Source organism: Trichosurus vulpecula, chromosome 2 (assembly GCF_011100635.1).
Source record: "Trichosurus vulpecula isolate mTriVul1 chromosome 2, mTriVul1.pri, whole genome shotgun sequence".
Taxonomy (NCBI): domain Eukaryota; kingdom Metazoa; phylum Chordata; class Mammalia; order Diprotodontia; family Phalangeridae; genus Trichosurus; species Trichosurus vulpecula.
The window spans coordinates 118,657,555-118,681,123 of record NC_050574.1 but is presented as its reverse complement, the minus strand read 5'-3'; the positions used below and the strand labels follow the sequence as shown (position 1 = coordinate 118,681,123).

General features: G+C 42.0%; 1 protein-coding gene across 1 annotated transcript in view; it reads right to left on the bottom strand.

The window, feature by feature from the left end:
• The window catches only part of GDPD4 (glycerophosphodiester phosphodiesterase domain containing 4), a gene marked incomplete at its 3' end in the record, with an annotated part of 72,443 nt that extends 52,588 nt beyond the window's left edge, over window positions 1–19,855 (bottom strand). Inside the window, exons 1-7 of the mRNA XM_036743924.1 lie at window positions 19,574–19,855; window positions 15,877–15,980; window positions 10,602–10,695; window positions 5,939–5,998; window positions 1,469–1,567; window positions 1,295–1,388; window positions 152–223 (exon numbers count right to left, since the gene is read on the bottom strand). Coding sequence (XP_036599819.1) covers window positions 152–223; window positions 1,295–1,388; window positions 1,469–1,567; window positions 5,939–5,998; window positions 10,602–10,695; window positions 15,877–15,980; window positions 19,574–19,855 — 805 coding nt within the window. The remainder of the gene's footprint in view (window positions 1–151; window positions 224–1,294; window positions 1,389–1,468; window positions 1,568–5,938; window positions 5,999–10,601; window positions 10,696–15,876; window positions 15,981–19,573) is intronic.
• Window positions 19,856–23,569: the final 3,714 nt, after the last annotated feature.

Genomic DNA, 23,569 nt, shown 5'->3' with positions numbered 1-23,569 from the left:
CAACCAATGCATTAGTTTCCCCTCATAGCCTTGTGTCATCCAAAAATTTGATTAGCGTGCCTTTGTCCTCTCTCACTTGTAGGAGTTGCTCCCCTTCCCCAATTTCAATTATCTCCCAAAAGACACTCAAATCTATTGCACCAACCCTTACCTCTAATTTTCATTATCTTCCTAGACTTTTCATAGGCTTCTTTCTGACCTCTGTGTTCCACCTCCATAAGAGCTAAAGCTTAACAAAAGGGGAAAATAGAACCACCATGAGTTTATTAGTTTCTTCTTCTTCTATGGCAGTCCCATACCCTGATAAAGCCATCCCTCTCCAGGCACCACTATCCTCCCCAAACTACAAGAATAATGAAGGAGTTGTTCTAGAATCTAGAGGACCTCCAGGGTCCAGGTCTAAATATACGATCCTATGATTGCAGCTATGACTTACCAGTCATCCTTCCTCTCTGGCCCTGGCATAAATGCTTATTATCAGACAAGGCCTCCCAGGGAACATCTACTCTATTCAGATTAGAGTTAACTCAGAGGCCCTACAGGTGAGACTGCCTCTACTCTGGAAACAGAGAATACAACTATACTTGAGCTCATCATCATCTCTGAGGAGTTCAAGGAGAGCTGGTGACCTGGCAAATTGGGCAAAGGGTTAATAATAAATCAAATACAAAGCTATTCCTGGGGACAGGAAGAAGAGTGTGGAAAAGTAGAGCTTTGTCCTAATTTAGAGGCAGCTGACATTGGAATCTGCAGTCCTTCAGCAACAAACAGCACAGCTTAATACTTAGCAGGGGCAATGGGCTAGGTTCTGGAGCAGTGATTGCATTCATAGAACTCTAGAGCGGGAAAAGGGCCTCCGCCTATCCCCATTGGCAGCTTCCCTGAAATTTAGAGTCTTAAAGAGATGCCTAGAGCTAAGAATGAGAGGCTAAGCGTATATCAAGAGGCTTGGACTTGGAAGGCAGCTCTTCATGCCTCTGCAATCTAAATCTCTATACACGATAGCTCCCTGCCTCTCAGTAAGAATGGTTAAAATCATAAACTATCCGATGGTGGGATGGGAGTAACCACTCTCCCACCTCAGTCCCCTACACTACACGTCCTCCTGAGCTGAGGGTAATATTTGTTCCAAACACATCTTTTGGTACTCGGCAAGACTGTCAATACCTCTGGTCACGACTGATCAAGAATCCTCCTAAGCCCTTCTCCTCTGGCAAAATCTCTAAGGGCCTCCATGACCTGTGTTTTCCTCCCTACTGCCCAATAAACTCCAGGTTTATGCAACCTGGCCTACCTGTTGTATTCAGCTTGGCAAAATAGAGGGCAATAGGCCATGAGAAAACTACCATCATGCATATTCCAAAGATGTGGATGTAGGGAGCAGTTATCTGCCAAGAAAATCAGAATATTTAGGCTGAGATCAGTTTCTAATGGACATACAACTATGACCCTTTTGGGGTATGCTTACCTGTAGTGATACCTCAGCAGCTTTCCATTTTTCCTCACAAAGTAAGTTTACGATTAGAAAACCAAAGATGCATATGCTCAAGACCAGCAGGGTGCCAATCTGCAAAGACAAACACCTTGTGATGGAAGCATGCCCAGGGTGCAATAAACCATGCCCAACCCATAGGGTTCTGTGAACCCTAATCTACTGCAGGGTCGGGGAGAATGGAGAGTCCAGTGACTCAGAACAAGCCTGGAAGTTGGGAGCTGAGAGAAAGAGGTGGCATAGTGGGAGGCAATCAAAAAACCAGAGGCTCATCTCCATACACTAATTCTGTAAAACTACATATACCCACAAAGCCCACCAAAACAATCCTGAATTGCCTGGTGACGACCATCATCAATAAGAATTTATAAAGAAACTACTATGTGCCAGGTACTGTGCCAAAGTGCTAGGAATACAAATGGCAAACAACAAAGCAGCTCCTCACTTTCAAAGAGCTCACAGTCTGATCGTAGAGATACTATATAAATCATTATGTACAAACAAAATACAGATGGATGGATGGACAGATGGACAGATGACAAATTGGAGATCATCTCATGAGAGAAGGAACTAACATTAAGGAAAACTAAGAAAGGCTTTTTTGCAAAAGTTGGGATATTAGCTGGGACTTGAAGGAACCTGGGGAACTAGGGGGTAGAGATAAGGCAGGAAAGAGTTCCAGGCATGGGGAACAGCCAGTGAAAATGCACCGAGTTGGGAGATGGGAGTGCCTTATTGAGGAACAGCAAGGATGCCGGTGACACTGGATCAAAGAGTATGCAGGGGTAAAGCCTAAGACTGGAAAGGCAGGAAGGGACCAGGTTACAAAGAGCTTTAAAAGCCAAACACTTGTATTTGATTCTGGAGGTAATAGGAAAACCACCACTGGCCTTTATGGAATAGGGGGTGACACGGTCAGACTGAGCTTAAGGTCAATCCCTTTGGCACTGTGGGCTCTCACACACGTGGCCTCCCTTTGCTTTCCCCTCCATCATCAGAGATGTTTGCTCAAACCAGGTTTCACTCTTCTGTAATGCTGTGTAAGGGCAGCTAAGTGGCACAGCGGACGGAGAGGATTCAGGAACACTTGTCTTCCTCAGTTCAAATCTAGCTGTGTGACCCTGAGGAAGTCATTTCACCCTGTCTGCCTCAGTTTCCTTATTTATAAAATGAACTGAAAAAGGAAACGGCAAGCCACTCCAGTATCTTTGCCAAGAAAATCCCAAATGGGGACACAAAAAGTCAGACATGACTGCAACGACCGGACAACAAAATGCTGCGGAGGAAGAAGACACAGAGTGATTTGCTTCTGAGTCCCATATTCTTCAGGGGTTCGTGCTGGCTGGGATCATACCCTGGGATACAGATCCCAAGGTTTCTCATAATGTTCAGAATAGGATACCACACAGCCACATGGGAGGAAATGGGAAAATGACACTATTAATCCATCAGGTAGTTTCCATGAGACACACAAGGACACCATCCCTCCTTCCACATCCTTTCCTTGTTAGGTCCAGAGATCCTAAGGGGCCCCACTAGCCAATTGTTCTTTTTTTCGAGGGGGGAAGGCAGGGCAATTGGGGTTAAGTGACTTCCCCAAAGTCGCACAGCTAGTAAATGTGTCCAGCGTCTGAGGACAAATTTGAACTCAGGTCTTCCTGACTCCAGGGCCGATGCTCTTCTCATTGCGCCACCTAGCTGCCCCACCTATTCTTTAAATAGTCCAATTCAAGAAGCATTTGCTAAGCACCTACTACGTGCAAGGCTAGACAGGAGACACAAAGACAAATACTGGGGCACAGCTCCAAATGGCTGGACCTATTCACATCTCTACCCACAGGCCAGTGGTGAGCCTGTTGCCCCTTTTCATCATGTCTCCCCATCTGATGAGCAAAATTCGAAGTTGCTTTAGTGTTCATTCCTTTTAATTAGTGGCTTAGAACATTTTTTACATGGTTGATGATAATTTGGATTTCTTCCTTTGGAAACTGCCTATTCAGATCCTTTGATCTACTGGGGAAAATTCTGTTCCTCTGAATAAGTTATTCCTTTCCAGAGTGATATTCCAATCACAAATTCAAGCCCAGAAAATCTCAGTGATACTTCTAAGGCCAAATTTACTTCTTCACATGAGGATCTGAAGTTTTATTGCTTGTCGTTTATACATTTATGCACATGTGCATCAACATTTCAGGCTGTGGGTTTTGAATCTGTTTCTTGTGAATTCCTGAACATCTCTACAGTGGTGTTCTTCCTTCTGCTATAGCTGTTACTCTCTCTGATAGTTTACTTGGAGGAATATATATAAGTAGATGTATGTACATATGTGTATATATATATATGTATAAGTCTATGCATGCATATCTATCTATACAATACATATATACATTTTTTGCTTTCTCTTTGGAGACTCAGTTTCAAGGTGTTCAGACAAAGGAGCTAATGGACTGAAATTCTGCAGGTTAGTAGGATAGGAAGTGCTTGAGAACAACATTCTGAAGATACAAACAGAAACACTATGCAATATTGGAGGATGGGTACTAGCAGTTGAGGGAACTGGAAGAGGCAAGCCTCTTGCAGAAGGTGAGATCTGAGCTAGGTCTTAAAAGAGCCAGGAGGCAGAGGGGAGTATGGAGAGCATTCCAGGTATGGGAGACGGCCCACAAAGCCAAAATTAACCTCTCTACAAGCTCCATCCATTGTCTCCTGGGGACCAGGAGTTATGCTAAAGCTAATCCTCTTTTGCACGACAGTCACTTTTTGGGAACAGTTCATGACCTTAGTCTTTTCTTACCTTATCTACATACCCCCAGTTCCTTCAATACTAGGAGAGCATCCAATAATTAGTAGTCAAATTTTAATTACTCTAAATGACTTCCAGACTCCAAGGCTAGATGAAATAGAAACTAGGAAAGAACATGTAGATGTGACAAAGGGATCTCTGTTCAGGACCTTTAAGAAACACCCAAGAAAACAAAAGAGGAGCCAAAAAGGAGGAGAAGATACATCTGTGTTGGTAATCAAAATGGGCTCCTTAGCACTTAATTCAACAAGTGCCCTTGAAAAGTTTGGCCTTTGTTTCCTTTGATTAATTCAGTGTCTTTGATTGAGTCTTACTAAGTGCTAAGCCCCAGGCCCAAACCCCTGTTAGGTGTAAAACCTTAGTGGGTGTGGATTGGCAACTAAGGTGGGGCCCAAAATGGGGCTGGCTAAGGGGAGGTGTTAACTCCAGAGCCATGCCCTATTGGGTGTTAACCTAATCTATGTGGATGTGAACCTCCCAGGGTCCTAAGGGGAGGGGCCAACTCAAGAACCAATCACCAGAGCCTGGGCTCTGGTCATTCAGATGATGCTTGATGATGTCAAAAACTCTGTAAGAGGAAAGAAGACAGCTTGAAGATCCCTTTTTCCTGTCGGAGCCAGAGACAGCTACAGCCGAAACTGAAGCAGGAGCTGCCGGTAGCAGAGCCAACCTGCCCATGTGGGCCGAGGAGTGCTGAGCAAGGACTTGAGGCCAGTGGGTAATCTTACCGTAGAGAGGAAGCATGTATATGATTTTGCTCTATACCATCATGCTTCTCTGTGGCCTACTGCTGGTTACCCTTGTGAGGCGGACTTATTGGGCCTGGAAGCTTTTGATCAAAATATCAAAATGGGGACACTGGTTCGTGGGTCTGTTACTTTGGAGCTTAAATACATGCTTTAATTCTTCTGCCTTCTACCTAGAGAATTCCTTATATCCTGTGGTTCCAAACCTTTCAGACATATATATGACTCTCTTTGAAATCGTAAATTCTGCCTTCATAATACATCCCAGAAACTACAGATGTCTCAGCTTTCCATGGATCTCTTGCAAAATGATAGTGTTATTGTTGAACGTGTTTCATGGGCACTTAAAAAAATAATCATTTATAATCAATATAGGTTCACAAATAAAAGGTCATGCTAGGATAACCTCACGTCCTTTTTTGGCAGTTATTAGATTGGCCAATCAAGGAACACTGTAGCCATAAATTATCTTGATTGCACTACTGCGCTTAAAGTATCTTACGATATTTTTGTGGACAAGACCAAGACATGGGCTAGGGGAATGTTAAGTAGATATAGGTAAATAAATTAGAACACTCAAAATGCTAATTAAAGTATTGATGCCTACTGTAGGGCAAAACTGATGTGGTCCTGGAGGGGAAACAGGCAGCTTTGACCTGCTAGTCGATCTAGGCAGTAAAACAAAGAATCACTATTTAAAAAAAAAAAACACATATCAATAGCCTATTAAATCCAACTCAACCTATGCCCCACCCCATTAATCTCTCCAGGCATATATCCCTCTCATGCTTTCCACAGGCACAGTTTTTGCATCCTTCTTCCTCAGACTTTGTAGGATGGGGTGGAGAAGGCATACAATGGGATGTACAGCAGACTGTAGGCTTTCGTGTGTCCTACCTTATTGCACCAATGCAGGTATAGCTGCTGGCCTTCTGCTAGCAAACACATCCCTAGGATCTGCAAAGAAAAACGGGAAAGACGGAGGCTGGGCTCCGAAAATCATTAAAACTAGCACTGGATCCCTGCGTTGTTTTCCTCAGTCATCCAGTAACAGTCCCTCCTTCTACCAAGGTTTCTTAATCTGGGGTCTGTGAATGTGTATATGTGTATACATACATATCTATATATGTACATGTATGTATTATATATGTCCATATGTGTATATATTTTATGACTATTTTTCCAATATAATTGATTTCCTTTAAAATTTACCCATTTTCTTTTATGCATTTAAGAACATTATTTTGGAGTCTCCAGGCTTTGTCAGAGTGCCAAATGCATCTCTGTCACAAAAAAAGTTAATCCCTTCTCTAACCCATCTAAACTCCCACTGTTTTGTTCAACCTAAGCTCAGATTTTCTCAACTTTACTTACGTCGTTCTGTGCTCAAATATCTGTCTCCAACACTAGCCGTGTGATTCCAGTTAAGTCCTTTAACTTTTCTACCTTGGTTTCGACTGTAAGATGGGGATAATAGCACCTATCTCCCAGGGTTGTTGCAAGGATCAAACAAGGTATATGCAAAGTGGTTTTTTAACCTTACAGTACTACATAAATAGGCTATAACATCATTATGACATAAATGTTTAAAAATATGAATCATATAAAACAATATATAATAGTAAGGCTTCTGTAAGACAATAGGCTTTCCTCCTTTTCCTAGCCCAACTTAGTGTGAATCCAAGCTCCCTGTATACACACTCCTCTCTTCCCAGTTTTCTAGAAACGTTGAATTCTACCCCTTCTTCCCTTTACTCAATATCACGAGGATAATTCATATGTTCTCTCATTGATTTTGCCCATCAGTATTCTCTCTTGGTTCTTTAAATGACTGTCAAAGTGAGATTTCCAATGGGGCATCGATTTGTCTCCTTTGCTTCTTTTCCTCAGCAGTGTGTTTGTTCATTTCTCCCCTATCTCCCCATGTCTTTGAGTGGACCATCATCTGCGATACCTGTTTCTAAGAAACCACTTAATTCAGGCAAAAACAAACAAATCTAGCTAAAAAAGAGATGGAAAGAATTCAATCTTCCCTCCATCTCTTTTCCTAAGTTTGCTTGTTTTTAGCTGATAATGGCTTTTTTGTTCTCGCTGATACTTAGTCAAAGTGAGGATTTTAAAAATTCAGTGTCTTTGTTTAGTCCTCGAAGTACATAAGCTTCTTTTCTTAGTCTTCTCATGATCTACAGGATTATTTACCTTCCTTAAGTTTCTTCTCTTTGATATATTCTGTCTTCTGCTCACTTCTGGCTTTTTTTCCCCCCAGGAGGAATGAGATTTTTCCTTTTGCTGGAAATTTTTTTTTCTTTTTTTTCTTTTTTTCCACTGATGTTAAGCTTTACACTGAAGGACATTATTTTAGGATGCAGGCAATTCTGCTTTTCAGAATAACCTGTTCCAATTTTTACTTTCATTTCTCTTGGACAAGAAATAGCCTTGAGCAATTCTGATTTTCCATGTTATACAAAAGGCTTTCTCATGGATACATGTGATATTTGGTACTTAAAGGTCTGCAACTCGATCACAGTGTTTTGAGGCAACCCGGATTTTGGGGGTGGGTAGTCTCTGTTTACATTCTATTAATCCATTCAGTTTCCAATACTTAAGGGCAATTTTCTCATATGCCTTCATTAAAATATTATTTGACTTTTTTTTTAATCTCATCACGTTTTTGGAAGAGCAATAGTTCTCAGATTTTCTTGTTGCATTCCATCTGCAAGACCAGTTATTTTGCCTCTTAGGCGGAGATCAGGTGTTCTTCTCATATCACTGTCTTTGAATTTTGTTCCAATGTATTTTTTTTCTTTTTTGCATTTGAGTTCCAGGCATGCTACTGTCTTTTCCCCATCAATTTTACAGACATTCTCCATTTTTTGTTCTAAATATTCCATTTTCATTTGTTTTTTTTTTAAATTCTTGTTTGACAACTCTAATTTCTCTTGTAGTTCCTATCCTTATTTTTACCTTTGATTTTTGCTTTCATCTTCTAACTGCTTTTGAGGATCTTACTGTGGTCCCATTATCATTCCTGGAGTTCTCTTTTGGGGGGGGGGTTCACATTCCTTTTCCATAGCATTTGCTCATTGTCCTATTTTTAAAAATTTGTTGTTTACTACTTCTACCGTCTCTGCTGGTTTTTCTGTGAGGTCTTCCTAGGGATGAATACTCTACTATCTCCTCTGTTAGTTGTTGTTGCTTTCTTTTTGGCAGGGTAATTGGGGTTAAGTGACTTGCCCAAGGTCACACAGCTAGTACAGGTGTCAAGCGTCTTGAGGCCAGATTTTAACTCGGGTCCTCCTGACTCCAGGGCCGGTGCTCTATTCACTGCGCCACCTAGCTGCCCCATTGTTGCTCTTTTACTCTCTTTAGCACACCTTGCTATTTCGGGGGGATGGTGGGGAACAGGATTAGATACTCATTTCATTTGGCTACCTTCCTGCCACATCTGTAGTTTAACTCATTCAGTGAATGAAATAAAAGAACCTGTTTCCTTCCAAAGAAACCAGGTTTGGGAGGAGTATGAGGGGAAAGCCATTGGCTCGGCCCTTTATAAAGACATTTTGAATGATTTTCTGCCTATAAAACATTTTAAAAAAATAAATACGATTTTTTTAAAAATTAAATTTGAGTGAAGCCTTGGGGATGGGAGGTGTAGTAAAGGACGTTCTAAAAGCATAATCCCTCTGGTAAGGTCATAAATGACACTTTATACTTTTGTTTAAAGAACGGTCTCATATGTCACCAATAACCTGAGAACTAGGATTTTATAGGTGGGAAAATGGAGGCCCAGAAGTGATTTATACAATCCATATAGTGAGTCACAGACGGAGTGGGGAAAAGAATTTAAGTCTTCTAATTCTGAAGCCTGTACTCCTACCTTTCCAGGCTTCTTACACCTTACTCCCCAATATGTACTCTTTGATTCAGTGTCATTGGCCCCCTGGCTGTTCTACAAACAAGACATCAATTTTTTTCTGCATGCCTGAAATACTCTCCTGCTCTAACTACAGACCAAGTCACAACTAAAACCTCATCTTCTACAGTAAGACTTTCCCAATGCTTTTTAATTCTAGTGCCTTTCTCTTTTCATTATTTCTTTTTATCCTGTATATAGCTTGTCTGTACATATTTGTTTGTTGTTTCCCCCATTAGATTGTGAGCTTGAGAGCAGGGATTGTCTTTTTTTAACTTGCAATTCTTAACACAGCGCCTGGCACATAGTAGGCACACTTAGTCAATGTTTATTGACTGAATGGCCGCTCTTCCCACTACACTATGACCAAATAGCTATGTGCGATGATCTTAGGTGGGAAAAAGATGGTAATGTCATGAAATTCTCTCCAAGTTCTTGATGGTACTAATTTTTTTTTTAAATAAACTCCATTTGCAATGTCTAGAACGAACAATCAACTAAAGGACTGAACTTGTTCATCTCTGGTGCCTATTTTATGACATTTCCATGATTTGAGGAATATCATTTAAACCACATTAGGTCCAAAATCTACACGAGATTGTTACGTGTAACGAAACAATTCTTCTGCAAGGTCACGGGGTCATTTTGGTAGCAAGACAGGGAAATGAACTCATGTAAAGGACCAAGGTCGGCCTTATTTATAGGTGTAGATGGCTGCCTACATGGTCTGATACGGGAATACTACAAAATCTCATGTGACTCTAGAGACATCTTCACCATCTGTCTGCCTTAATGAAAGTCTATGTCTCTTCCTATTGCTTGAAACTTTGACAGTAAAAGGGACATCATCTCTGCAAACTACTAGTTAAATGGACACGTTGTCCAGAAAGGAATGATTTGGAAGAAAAGACTGTCCCTTTCGGCCTTTTATCCCATTAGCTTGTAACCGTCACCACAGAAGGCATAAAGAGCCTTATTCCAATGGAATAAAAGAGAGAAAGAACAAAGACGTTTCAGCAAATTCAGAGGAAGGGAGAGAAGAAAAGCAGCAACAACCACTGGGTGGCTGAGAGGCAGCATTGGGTAGCAGTCAGAGAGGACAGTCCGTCCTAATGATGGGGATAGTCTCAGAAGAACAATGTTAACGCACTATATAATCCAGGCTTCAATTTCTCCCTCAATGAGGAGGTAAAACTAGATATCCCTAAGATCCCCACCAGCTTTAAATGCTTTGATCTATGTTTTCTGCAGTTAAAATAGGGTTGAACTGGCAAGGTATGAAAGCGCTGGTTATTTTCTCAGGAGATCGTGTGTCTGCAAATTCATCTCATCACTCGTAGGGCATAGATAATAAAATTCCAGGGGCTTAGGAAAGAAACCAAAAATGTCTTTGGAAGGTAAAAGACAAGCTCATGCACGTCACAATTTTGTCTCTTGCTGGTTCAACTATGATGAGGTGCTGCCTAAGGAGATAGGATCCCAGAGTTTGGGGAGACCGAAGAATATTCTAGCTGAAACATGGTCTCTTTCTATGAACAGCTGGTGACTACTAGAAGCCATCCCCCGCCCCCAGGCCAAGGGAACAACCAGGCTCCCAGCACCAAACACCACAAGGGGTTAAGGTGCAGGGAGCTTACCAATACTCACCATGAGCAGTATGATGTAAGTGAACATGACTGAAGCTGCAACCACCAGAAAGAAGGACCAGAAAAACCAGTAATTTGTGAACTGGTAAATGTACCTGAAACACAGCAAGGCATTGCACTGTCTAAAACATGTGAAAACCAAGTAATGCCTGTATAGGGGAGAGGGAGACCAGTCTGGCTGTGGCAGAAGGAAGGTTCATGGAGAGGATGGATAGAAACTTTGAAAATTAACATAGAAGCCTTATCATGAATGGCCTTGAGAAATCTTTGACTTCCCCGGACCTCAGAACTCACCCCTTCTCTCCTCCCTTCCTGTTTCCTTTGGGCTAGGATTAATCCCTCCACTTGTACCCTTGATCCTGTCCACTCCGAGCTTCTCCAAGGCCTCACTCTATCAGCCATTTCCTCAATCTTCTATTTATTGTCAGTGGCCCTTTCCTAGAGCCCCCTTCCATTTTCCATAAATATCCTCAGGGGTCTCCTAACCTAAAGAACTTTTCCCTTTAAATTATCTAGTTATTGTCTTCTCTTTTCCAATAAACTTTTGGACAAATTAACATGATTGCTTTCTCAGTGGGGTAAAGGAGGAGGTTGCAGGGAGGGACAGAATTTGGAATTCAAAATGTTTAAAAACTGAATGCTAATAGACAGATGAGAGAGGGAGAGGGAGGGAGGGAGGAAGAGAGAGAGAGAGGTGGGGGGGAGAGGGTGGATAGGGAGAGAGAGAAAGAGGGAGAGGTGGAGAGGGAGAGAGAGAAAGAGGGAGAGGGAGAGAGAGAAAGAGGGAGAGGGGGAGAAAGAAAGAGGGAGAGGGGGGAGAGGGAAACATGAACACTAAATTGGGGGGGGAGGAAATAAGAGTTCAGGGGAAGCAAAGGTACGATCTTGGGAAGCATACAGTAAGAAAGACCTTCTTTGGGCTGCAAGACTTAAGGATTAGTGTTATGGAGCTTTCTGTTCCTGTCCACATACAGGCTTGGAAGTGACTGCACCCTCTTTTGGCCTTCACACCTTTGGAATGTGGGTGTTGCCGGGCAGATCCAGCCATACATTTTTCTTTTCCCCACAAGCCAATTCCTACTCCCTAAGCATTATCCTTAAGATCCTTCCTTACATTGAGATGAAGGAAGGAGGGGGCAGGGGGAAAGAATAAGTGAGGCAATGTGACTTAACAGCCCAACCTTGTCCTAGCCAGCAAAATAATACTATGCTTTCTTTTTGGTCTACAGAACTATGGATTTGGTTTAATTGTGACTTTTGGAACATTTATCCAAAATTGATAAACCACAAAATTCTCAATTAGCTCAAGACCACAGCTCACACACACACACACACACACACACACACACACACACACACACACTCTTTCAGGCTGGGAAGGAAGTGACACGGAGTATGCTTCAGACTCCACCAGGGCAATAGGTCTGTTTCCACCAAGAGCAGAGATAAAAACTCCCTCACCAAGGGGGAGCTGTAACCAAAATGTGGGGCACGTCTAACTATTGGTAGATTTTCCCCCGGTGAAGTATCTCTTTTTCTTTTGTCTTCCTCCTTTCCCTGCTACCTTTCTGCCCCAAATATAAATGTTTAATTCTAGTTTTCTGTTCTTTTAAGTTGTTTTTCTTTAACTGATTTAAATAGCCCGACTCTAAAGCTAGACTTGTGTAAATAAAAATAAGGTTTATCTTAATTGCTTTTGACTTGTGTATGTTTTTTAATTGTGAATGGGAGACTATACACACACCCACCTACTTATACACACACACACACACACACACACACACACACACACACGGTGGCTATAGCAGCTGTGGTAATTCATATATAGAAATATGTGTATATACGTGTGTGTGTATATATATATATATTACTACAACTACTACAGCTATCATCTACATATGTGTACACATTTATATGTGTGTGTATATATATATATACACGTATACACACACATGCCCATATGAATTACTGCAGCCAGTATCGCTACCACTTTCCCACAGCAATTCAGTTCCACCCTGCCCCTGAACCCGACAGTTCCTGACAGTCAGTCGACAAGCATTTATTAAGTGCCTACTATGTTCCAAGCTCTCTGCTACACATCGGGGACACAAAAGTGGATAAAAAATGACCCAAACAAAAAAAAACCCCAAACTCTCAAGGAGTTCACCCTAACAGAGGAAACAGCATGCAATCAGCCAAATACGAGAAAGATACAGATGAGATAAATTAGAGATAACCCTAGAAGGTCCCCTTTAAGGGAATCAAGGAAGACTTCTTGCAGAAGGTGAGATTTTAGCCAGGACCTGAAGAAAGGAAGCCAGGAGGCAGAGATGAGGCAGGAGAGAATTCTTGCCAAGGGAGAAAGCCAGTGGAGATGGGGTATTTATTATATTAAGAGAAGGACAAGACAACCAGTGTCACTGAACTACAAAGTACATACAACACATACTGAAGGGAGGACCTCTGGCAAGCCAAGTAACCCGTCAGTGACTCCCATGGGGTTTCTCCCAAGCTAGACACTGCATAGAGAAGATGCCATCTGCATCAGTAAGGAAAGAGAATTCCCTCATTGGGAAATGCCGTATACCAAGGATATCATAGCTCCAATCCAAAAAAGCAAAACAAACCTTACACAGCAAAACGGAATAAAAAGATCCAGAAAGTTCTCCAACAACAGCTAACATTTAATAATAATTAGCATTTTTACATAGCAATGACTGCATCAAGCCACTAGCCTAAGCGCTTTACCAATATTATTTCTTTCAAACCTCACAACAATCCTGGGAGGGAGGGGCTATTATCATTTCCATTTTTACAGACGAGAGAACTAAGACATTTAGGGGTTAAGTGACTTGCCCAGGGTCACCCAGCTAGTTAAATGTCTGAGGCTGGATTTGAACTCATGTCTTCCTGACTCAAGTCCCAGTGCTTTATCCACTGTGCCACCTAGCTGAAAGGATCTTTTCCAGCTAGGAGGAAAAGTTTCCCAGGCAGGGGGGTATGTGTGACATTATCTCAAAGCTGGACATTGAAGGATGCATCAGTTTTCAAAAGACAAATATGTGGGCTGGGGAAAGGGAGAAGAGGTGGAAGGAGAGACAGGTAACTTCAGTATCCCCCAGAGTATGGTGCACTTAGGGCTCCAGGCACACAGTGGGTGCTTAGCAGGATGACTCTCAAAAATGCAGGTGACCTGAAGAGTAAGTCCCTCCTCGATAAAAATCAGAGACACGGACACACTCAGACGCAGACAGACGCTAAATCCTTCAGACTCTCTGGGCCCAAGTTTCCACATCTGTAAAATGAGGAGACTGGCCTGAAGCATCCTTTCCGGCTCTCCAATCTATGGTCGATGAACCCGAGTCATTTTGCAAAGAGGTTCAGCTTGACCAAAGACACGGAGGTAGGAAGGTACAAGGCACGGACAAGAGGAAACAAACACACGTACTACATACAAAGGGTCCGGAACGCTAAACAAAGGTGCCTGGTCACTGTTCAGTAAGCAGCAGGTGGCAGATAGAGGCAGCTGGGCAGTGCAGTGGGCAGAGAACGAAGCCTGGAGTCAGGGAGGCTTGAGTTTAAACCCAGTCTCAGATTCCTTCCTAGCTGTGTGATCCTGGGCAAGTCATTTCACCTCAGTCGGCCTCAGTTTCCTCATCTCTAAAATGCAGATAGTAATAGTACCTACCCTCCCATTATTGTTGGAAGGACCAAATGAAATATTTGTTAAAAAACTTAATACAGCGGCCTAGCACATGGTAGGCACTATGTAAATGCTGGGCAGCTAGGCAGTGCAGTGGATAGAGCACCAAGGCCTGTAATCTGGAGGACCCGAGTTCTAATCCAGATGCAGACATCTGCTAGCTGTGTGACCCTGGGCAAGTCACTTAACCCTTTTTGCCTCAGTTTCCTCACCTGTAAAATGAACTGGAGAAGAAAATGGCAAACTACTCCAGTGTCTCTGCCAATAATTATAAATGGGGTCACGGAGAGTCGGACACAAGTAAAACCACTCAACAGTAACATATAAATGCCCCTGGAGTTCTAGAGCAGGGGAGTGAGGTGAAAGGATCAACACACAACCAGTATAGACGAGTAACACTTTGACAATGAAGTAAGAATAATCTTGGTATTAAGGAACAGGTCATGTTTGCACAGCACTTTACCAAAATGACCTCAATTTCACCCTCACACAGCCCTAGGACGAAGCTGCTGCTATTAATTCATTTTAGATGAGGACAAGGAGGCGGAGAGAAGTAGATGTAAGAGAAAAGAGAAATCCAGATCAAAGATTCTGGGCAGTTCAAGAACAGCAATCACTTTAACCGTTATCCAGTGAGCACCTACAGTGTGTGTATGGGGAAGGGGCCCTATGCTTGGCAAAATTGTGCTAGACATGGGGAACCCACCTAAAGAATAGAGCTAGACACTGGGCATCACTCGTCATCTCATACAATAGCCCTGAAATCGGAGACAGAGAAAGCAATGCAGATGGGGACTACTCTGTCTGGAGATGGAAGGGGCAGGAAGCCAGACCAAGACCAGGATCGGAGGTCCACGGCTCCCAATCCACCACTGCTTTAAACACAGGAGTGATGGGTACATGCTGAACACCTGAAGGATGTCAGAAGTTCCAAAGCTTTTTTTATACAATGCATAAATTTATTTATACCTACATGCATAAGTATATAAATAACCAAAAAGGTTATATAGATCAATTTTGTTTTTATACGTGTGTGTGTGTGTGTATGTATATATGTGAAAATTTATTTTCAGTTTCCAACATTCACTTCCACAAGATTCTGAATTCCAAATTTTCTCCCTATCTCTCCCTTCCCCCCAACCCAGGACAGCATGCACCCCAACCACCCCTTCCCCCCCATCTGCCCTCCCTTCTGTCACTCCTCTCCCATCCCCCTCCTCTCTATTTTCCTGTAGGACAAGATAAGATTTCTATACCCCAATACATCTTAATTCCCGGTTGCAAGTAAAAACAATTTTTAACATTCATTTTTAAAGCTTTGGGCTCCAAAGCTTTAAGGGACCTCAGGGACCATCCAGTTGGACTCCCCTCTTATTTTCCAGAGGTAAAAAACCAAGGCCCACAGAGGAAAAAGTGCCTTGCTTAAAGAAACAGAGTGAGCAATGAGCCAGGCTAGCTTATAGCCCAGGCTTCTGGCATCTCACAACTCTTCCTGTTATGCCCCAGAGAGCCCTGGAGAAGGGATGCTGTAGCAAGACTGTAGCATGGACAAAATCAGAAAGGGGAAACTCACTCATCAAAACTGGCATAGTCATTCTTTGCTTCCAGCCACATGTATAGAAATATGGACGACATGCATAATGCTGCAACCATGAAGGGGAAAAATATCTGATCTCCCTGAGAAAGAAAAGAAAATTAGCCTGGCTTATCTCTGATTCAAGCTGCCCTAAAGAAACCTTAGCATATCCTTTTCAAGACAGACAAATGAATTTTCTGCACAGGTGCAATGGTGTGAGTAAATGCCAAACAGGAGGTAATCCCATGATCTATTTGTGTACATGTATGTATGCATATGTGCACACGTGTTTGGGAAGGGACAGATGCTAACTTCCTTTTTTAATGTTTGGCTCAGACAATTTATTAAATTGGGTTTGTGTTCATAGAATGATGTAAGTTCAGAGCTGCAAAGGTCCTCAAAATAGAGATTTAGTGGAGAGACCATCGATTTTAGCTCTAGAAATGCCCTTAAACCGCTCTGAAAGACACATCATCCAGCACAAACCCTTTGCTTTATAGATTGACAGGTCATAGACCTAGTAAACATGATGCAAAACACGATGCTCAAAAGCGGACCACAGGCTTTACTACACTGACCATCAGAGGAGCCCACAGTACAAAAGTATGTAAGAACCACTGCTTTAGCTCAATGTCCTTCCTAAAATGTAACACTCAGGACAAAAGTCAGTACTCCCAAACGTGGTCTGGCCAGGGCCCAGGGTGACCTGGCTTCACTAGAACATGCTTCACTATTGAATCTGGTAGACAGTAGGGTATCCAACTTGCTAGGGCCTCAATTTCCCAAGTTGTAAAATGGACAATATGAACACCAACCCTGTCCACCTCATGAAGGTGTCGTAATGACAAAAATTAGATGAAAAGAAACTCGGGAGAAAAAGTATTTTTGATTGCTATGAAAATAATCATGTAAACTCTGGCCTCTACTTTATGGAGTTGTTAGGCTTACTTGTTCAGTCGTGTGCCCTTGGTTTAGCCATGTCATCACTGTGAGCATTGGTCTTGTTATCTATAAAATGGGCTATCCTGTCATGAGGCTCCAATTAAATGTTGTATGGGATGTGTTTTGAGAACTATAAAGCACAATATTAATGTGAACCTGTCCTACAAATGGTCAGGACCACTCACTTTTCACAGAATATCTGAGTTGATAAGGTTCTCAGATGTCATCTAGTCCACCTTGTACCAAGAAAACTTCATGAATCTTAATACTGGGGATCTGAGGCGTTGCCCAAACAGCTTCTCACAAAGTTGCCAGCACATACCTTCTCTTCAAGAGTTGAGACTGCTCTCTCTAGGTGTCCTTAGAATACCCCTTGCTCAAAAGAAAGGTTAAGCAACCCTCCTTAGCTATCACAAGACAGATGGTCAAGAGAAATTAGAAGCTCTGTCTCTAGTGTAATCAGAACTGAAGAAATGATGAAAAAGGGAATGCTTTGGAAAGAAATGTAGGAATAAATCTATAGCCTTTTGCTTGTAGGAAAGCACCCCTTTCCACTGAACCCCCTATAAAGAAGTATTTTCAAGCACCAATGAGGATTAGAGACCATATCCTACGGGTACCAGTTGGATGAACTAAGAATATTTAGCCTGAAATATCCAAGAATTATCTTTTCCCAAGGATTCTCTCTCTCTTCCCCACCCCCCAGGGCTAAGCATGGTGTAAGGTAGGAATTCATAACCTAAGGCGGAGACCATGACTGTGGATGAGGAAAATGTATTTTTATTTTCACTAATCACTAATTGCAGTTTACTATTTCCTTCCATCACAAATGGAGGCAAAAAACATTCTAATAAAGTCCAAAACAAAAAAAGGTTAGGACTGGTGCCTGGTGTAGGATATAGGGAGACAGACCTAACTGCATCCAAATCCCACTTCGGACACCTACTAGCTACGTGTGATCCTGGCCACTAAAGGTGGTGGCCCTTCTAGCTCTCAACCTACGACCATCTGGTCCTAGGTCTGATTTCTTTGCCACAACACACATACTCAAGGAAAGACCAGTTCTGCGCCCTACTCTCACGCCCAAGCTAACCATTTATAATTCATCCAACTACCACCCAAAGAGCACAGTCCCTGACCCCCTCTTCTGCTTGTCAATATCCTTCTTAATGTACAGAACCAACCTCAACACTGCTACACATATAATATGGCCACAGCAGAAAATGGAGGAATCCCCCTTGTTCTAGCCTTCAGATTTCTGTCTGCCTTTCTATGAGCCTTAGTCTTTTCACCTATAAAATGGGTTACCCTGTCATGATGCTCCACTGAGATGTTCTACGTGATAGAGGTGTTCTGTTAACTATGAAATGCAACATAAATGTGAACTAGTACTATAAATGGTCTGTACCACTCATTTTCACAGAATATTGGAGTTGGAAAGGACCTCAAGTATCATCCAATCATCTAAGTTGTACCAAGAAAACTTCCTGGATCTGAAGACTGGGGATCTTAGGTAGCATGTCTAAAACCTGTTTTATTGGCATTTGATGACAGGTGGCTTATGTTCTCCAAACATTTCACGTCTGGGCATCCAGTCTCCCCAGCCAGAGAGCAAAATTAAGGACTTTGATTAGATGATAATCTCTAAAGCCTCTTCCAGTTGTGATCTTCTGAGTGTAGCAGGGTCCAATCCTTCAACCTCATCTCTTCATCCTAACAGGCTGCAGGGTAATACTGGCTGATCCTTGCCTCTTTTGAGAAGCTCCAGCCCTCAAGGCTGGGGCGGGGGGGGGGGGGGGTGCAGGAAGGAACCCTGTTCTGTTCCTGGCTTTCTGCTTTGTGTCTGTATTAAAAGGATGAAGAAGAGGTGGTGTAAAGGACCAGGAGGGGAATGGGAAGGTAAAAGGAAGAGGCAGCTAGGTGGTACGATAGATGGAGGGCTGGGCCTGGAATCAGGAAGATTCAAATCCAAATCTATACTCCGTCACTTCCTAGGTAGGGGATGCTGGACAACTCACCCAACCTATTTGTCTCAGTTTCCTCATCCGTAAAAAGAGAATAAATTGAGCATCTACCTCCCAAAGTTGTTTTGAGGATCCAATGAAATCAATAGTCAAAAAGCATTTAGCACAGTATCTGGTATGTGTTAGGTAATTCGTAAATACTTCCAAGAAGAAATAGAGAAAAAAAAAAGATGACCAAATATTTATGGGGCAAGAAAAAATGTCCTCCAGGAAGGAAGTTAATAAGCTTCATCTCTATAAAGATTAGTGGGAGCAACTTCTGTTTATTCTGTGGAAAAAAAGGAGTAATAGAACATGGTGGAGGTCTTCAAGGATCTGAAAGCCATTATGTAGAGCAACTTAACTTATTCTGGTTGGGTTTAGGAAGTGTAAGCTTGCAAATTAAGGTTTGATCTAAGTGAAAATATCCTAACAATGAGTAGGGGATGCCTTGGGATGTTGTAGGCCTCAGAGGTCCTCGGGCTCAGTCTGAATGTCCATTGGTCAGGGACACAGAGATAGTCTTTCTTTGGGTAAGGGACAGGATTAGATGTTGGCTGAGGTCCCTTACAACCATTAAGTCCTATGACTACATGATGAGACAGATGTTCTCACTTGTCCTTGCTCAGGTGTGGCAAGTGGGGATTTCAGTCCCCAAATACCCTATTTTCATCTTTTTGATTACCACCTTCCCAAGCTGCCCCCAGGAAAAATGGGGAAGGGGAGGCGCTTCCCCCACTAGCCCTTACCCTCAAACAGCAAGTGGTACGAGACTCCAGCTCAAACCACTGGTAGCGTCTCCAGCGGCAGCTGTATAGGCCCTGCAGGAGAGTGATGAAGTGACGTCGTTCATAATGCTGGGTTATCCTCCGCTTCAGCCTCTTTAGTCTGCTCACGTTCAGTATGTTAGGATCAAAAAACCTGCCCTGTACAGGCAGCGAAAGCATGCGTGTTTCTGGAAGGACCAAGGTGAGAGAGTCAGTGTCTCTGATTCCAGCCAAGTCAGTCTCTAACCTGGTTCCAACTCCCATTACCCAACAGGAAGCCACCCTCCCACAAGGTATGGCCTTGGACTAGGAACCTCAAAATGGGCTTCTACTCCAATACAAACACGCTGTGTGGCCCTGGTCAAATTGGCAATTGATCAGGCACGGTGTCACATGCCTGTACTCCTTGCTGCTGGGGAGGCAGAGGCTGGTGGATCACCTGAATCCCAGGATTCTGGGCTAAGTCAATTAGATAGCCAAACCAGGTTGCACACCAACAATAGGGAGTCCCCATGCTGCCTAAGGAAGAGCAAAGGCCCATCACCAGGGAGACTGGGCCTGTGTGGCTGCTGTTATTTCAAGGCCTATAATAGATGGGCAGACCCAGTGTCAAAAAGCTTTCTTCTTTCAACTGAAATGATGACACCCTAACACACTTTACATAGTTGAAAAGACTCAGTTGAGTTAATGGATGGGAAAATGCTTTGAAAAGTTAAATGTGGCATGCAAGAAAGACAGGGACTTGATTTGTGGTTTAATTAGTATCAGGAAATCCCTGGTGAGGAAACATCCTCTACAAATGCAAGGGAGCATCTTCTCCACCCTTTCTAGCTATAGAGAATTGATGGGACACTTGCCCAGCCAAAGTTAAACAGCCAGGGCCGGCCTTCTTGACTCCCAGGCCAGCTCTCTACCCACTACCCCACAGTACTATCAGTAACAGCAAAAGCAATACTGGGAATAATAATCTAGGACCCTTTTTACCACATGACACTGTCCCTCTACCTTTTAAGATATAACACTTTTTAAAAATGGACTATTTGGGTCATCTCCCTCCCCCAAAACACCATCCAGTCAGAGCCCTTTACTATATGTTTTGCCACTTTGGCAAACAACCATCCAAATAGACACAGCTCGATCATTAACTGGGGATCGTGTCACCTGTAGTTATCTGTATGTGTGTGAGGGATGTTTCTGTGGGTCCATCTTTCTCACACACATGTATCTGCAAATGCCTTTCAAGTTTGGCAGTTATTTTTATTCTTCTTCTGGGGATGCTGCAGTCATGAACAGAGAGTACTCACTGTGCATAATAAACAACAGACTAAGAAATGTTCATTTATTGATTATACGGATGACAGGTGGGCTAGCTGATCTCTAAATGGGGCTATTTTCTTTCCTGGGGCCCCGTTACCTGGGAGAACTGTAATCTTGCTTTTATTGTGAGTAAGTGAAGTCATTATTCCAAATCCTAGTAGAGTGGCCTGATTTTTCAGAAAGAAGAAAGGGTAAAAAGGCATCAGGAAACAATAATGATGGTGACTGTGATGATGATAAATGTTATGATGATGATGTGACAATGATATACAATATGTGAACATACTGTAAGAGGATGATAACAGCATTTACATAGCACTTTGGAAATATCCTCATTTTACAAGATGAAGAAAACAAGGCTGAGAAAGGTAAAGTAACTTGTCCAGACAGTGCTGGAGCCCGAATCTTCCAAACTCCAAGCCCAGGACCGCATGTAGACCAAAAGAATCCCTGCCCTAGGAGAAGCAATCTGGTAAAGGAGACAGTGTGTCGATAACTTTGCTGTTTCCATTTTTATTTCGGAAAGGTGAAAAGATATGCATTAGGGCCCACATGTAGTAAACAGCGGAGCCAGGACTGGAACCAAACTCCTCTGACCTTGAATTCAATGGTCTTTCCATTGACCCTCTGAAATAGTATGAATTTTTCTTAAAGGAACACTACAAGAATATTTGTAGTCAATATGCAAAAAATGTGTGCTTCAGAGGCTGAGACACAGAGAAATTCTATAAAGTAACAGATATTCACTTGAAAATGAAATCAACATATTCTAATACCTAGTGACTTTGAGGAATGGGGGACATTGGTGAAAACAACAACGCAAACAGAGTAAACGGTTCATAAATGAGAGGTCAAAAACTGGTAAATCAATCCTATAAAGGTCAAAACTTTCCTTTAAAAAAATCTTTTCAATGAACAAGTACTTTCTCTTCGAAGTGAAAAAAACAAACAAAACCCTTGGAAGAAATTACACACGTTCAATCAAAATATTTCATCCTGCAACTCGAGTTCATTACCTCACATGAACACTTGATCTTCAAGAAGAGAGTCGGTCGTAGGTGCTTAACAAGAAATGCCCCAAAGAAGGTCACAATGAAATGGATTATGGCCTAAAAACAACAAATGTTAAGTTACCAATGTGGAAAACTTTTCTCAGTTTCTGATATACAGTATTATCATCAAATTGTCAGGACAGAAATTAAAACAAAATTGCAAAAAGAGAGCACACATTAGAAAACTCCAAATGGGCTTAAACAAGCTGATGACACCAAAAAAGGGGGGGGGGAGTGGATGAAAGAGCAGATATCCACACCATCACCATTAACTAAGGAAGGAGAACATATTTTAATTAATCTTTGCAAAGTCACCCAAAGATTTTAGAAATCACCTAAACCAGAAAACCTTAATCTCTTTACTATGTAGTTACAGCAGCCAAAGGCATAACGAATTTCGAATATAAATCTGCCTATACAATCTTTCAGGAGATTCTTACAGATGGAGAAAGATTATGAGCATTGCCGCTCTCACAAAATAGGAAGGAGTGGTGGAGGGAAAGACAGGTTTTTGAAAAGCTTAACTTGAGACCTAATTATTAAGCTAAATCATCCCAAGAACATTTAGGACAAAACTGGTAGAAGGGTAACCAAAAAAAAGTCACCTTTTTTTTCCGGAAAAAGTGTTTCTAATTATACAAAGACAATTTTTAGCTTTCATTTTTACAAGATTTTGAGTTCCAAAATTTGCTCCCTTCCTCCCCTCTTCCCAAAATGGTCAGTTTCTTTAACAAACTCTTTTCACCACTAATAACAATTGGAGCTACCACATTTGGAGAATAGAGTATTAGTAAAGCATATATATCACATATATATTAATCACGGAGCATTTAGAGTATAACATATTAGACTAAAATATCACTGACATGCTGCATTAAGAAATATTAAAGGCCTTTTAAAAAAAAGACAGGAAGACTATCTGAAACAGACAACTATATACATAGAAGCAATCCATGCTAGAAGCAACATTTTAAGGGCATCAAGGGATCAAACTTACCTTGTATATATCGTTTGTATTGTTTACATGTTGTTACCCCACCCCCCCCCCCACACACACACCGATTGGACTGTGAGTTCCTTAAGAGTAAGAATTGTCTTTTGCGCAACATCTGGTTCATAGTAGGCACTTACAAATTCTTACTGACTGAAATGGAGAATACCCAACTCTCAGGAAAAATAAATTGTAGACCAGTTCCTGAGAAACCATGGTCACAAGCATATTAATAATTATTGATCCTTATGCCTACTTTGCAACCTCTAGAAAATCTTTATGAACATTAGACAGATGGACAGACAGAAATACATGTAGAAAGATATCTATAAATAGAAATCCATAAATAAGTTTTTTTCTATAGATAGGTACAGATGAGGGAGGGAGCGAGATAGAATACAGCTGAGGGAGATAGAGATGATGGAGACAGATAAACAAGGGAATCCTTCATGAAAACGGGAGAAGTAAACAGGCAAGCTTCCCCATACAGTATTACATGGCAGATGACATCTCTACAGTCAGACTGACTGAACAGCATAGTGAATAAAGAATGCCTCTGTTAGAATATAAACTCCTTCACAGCTCGGATTGTTTCATTTCTTGTTTTTGCATTCCTAG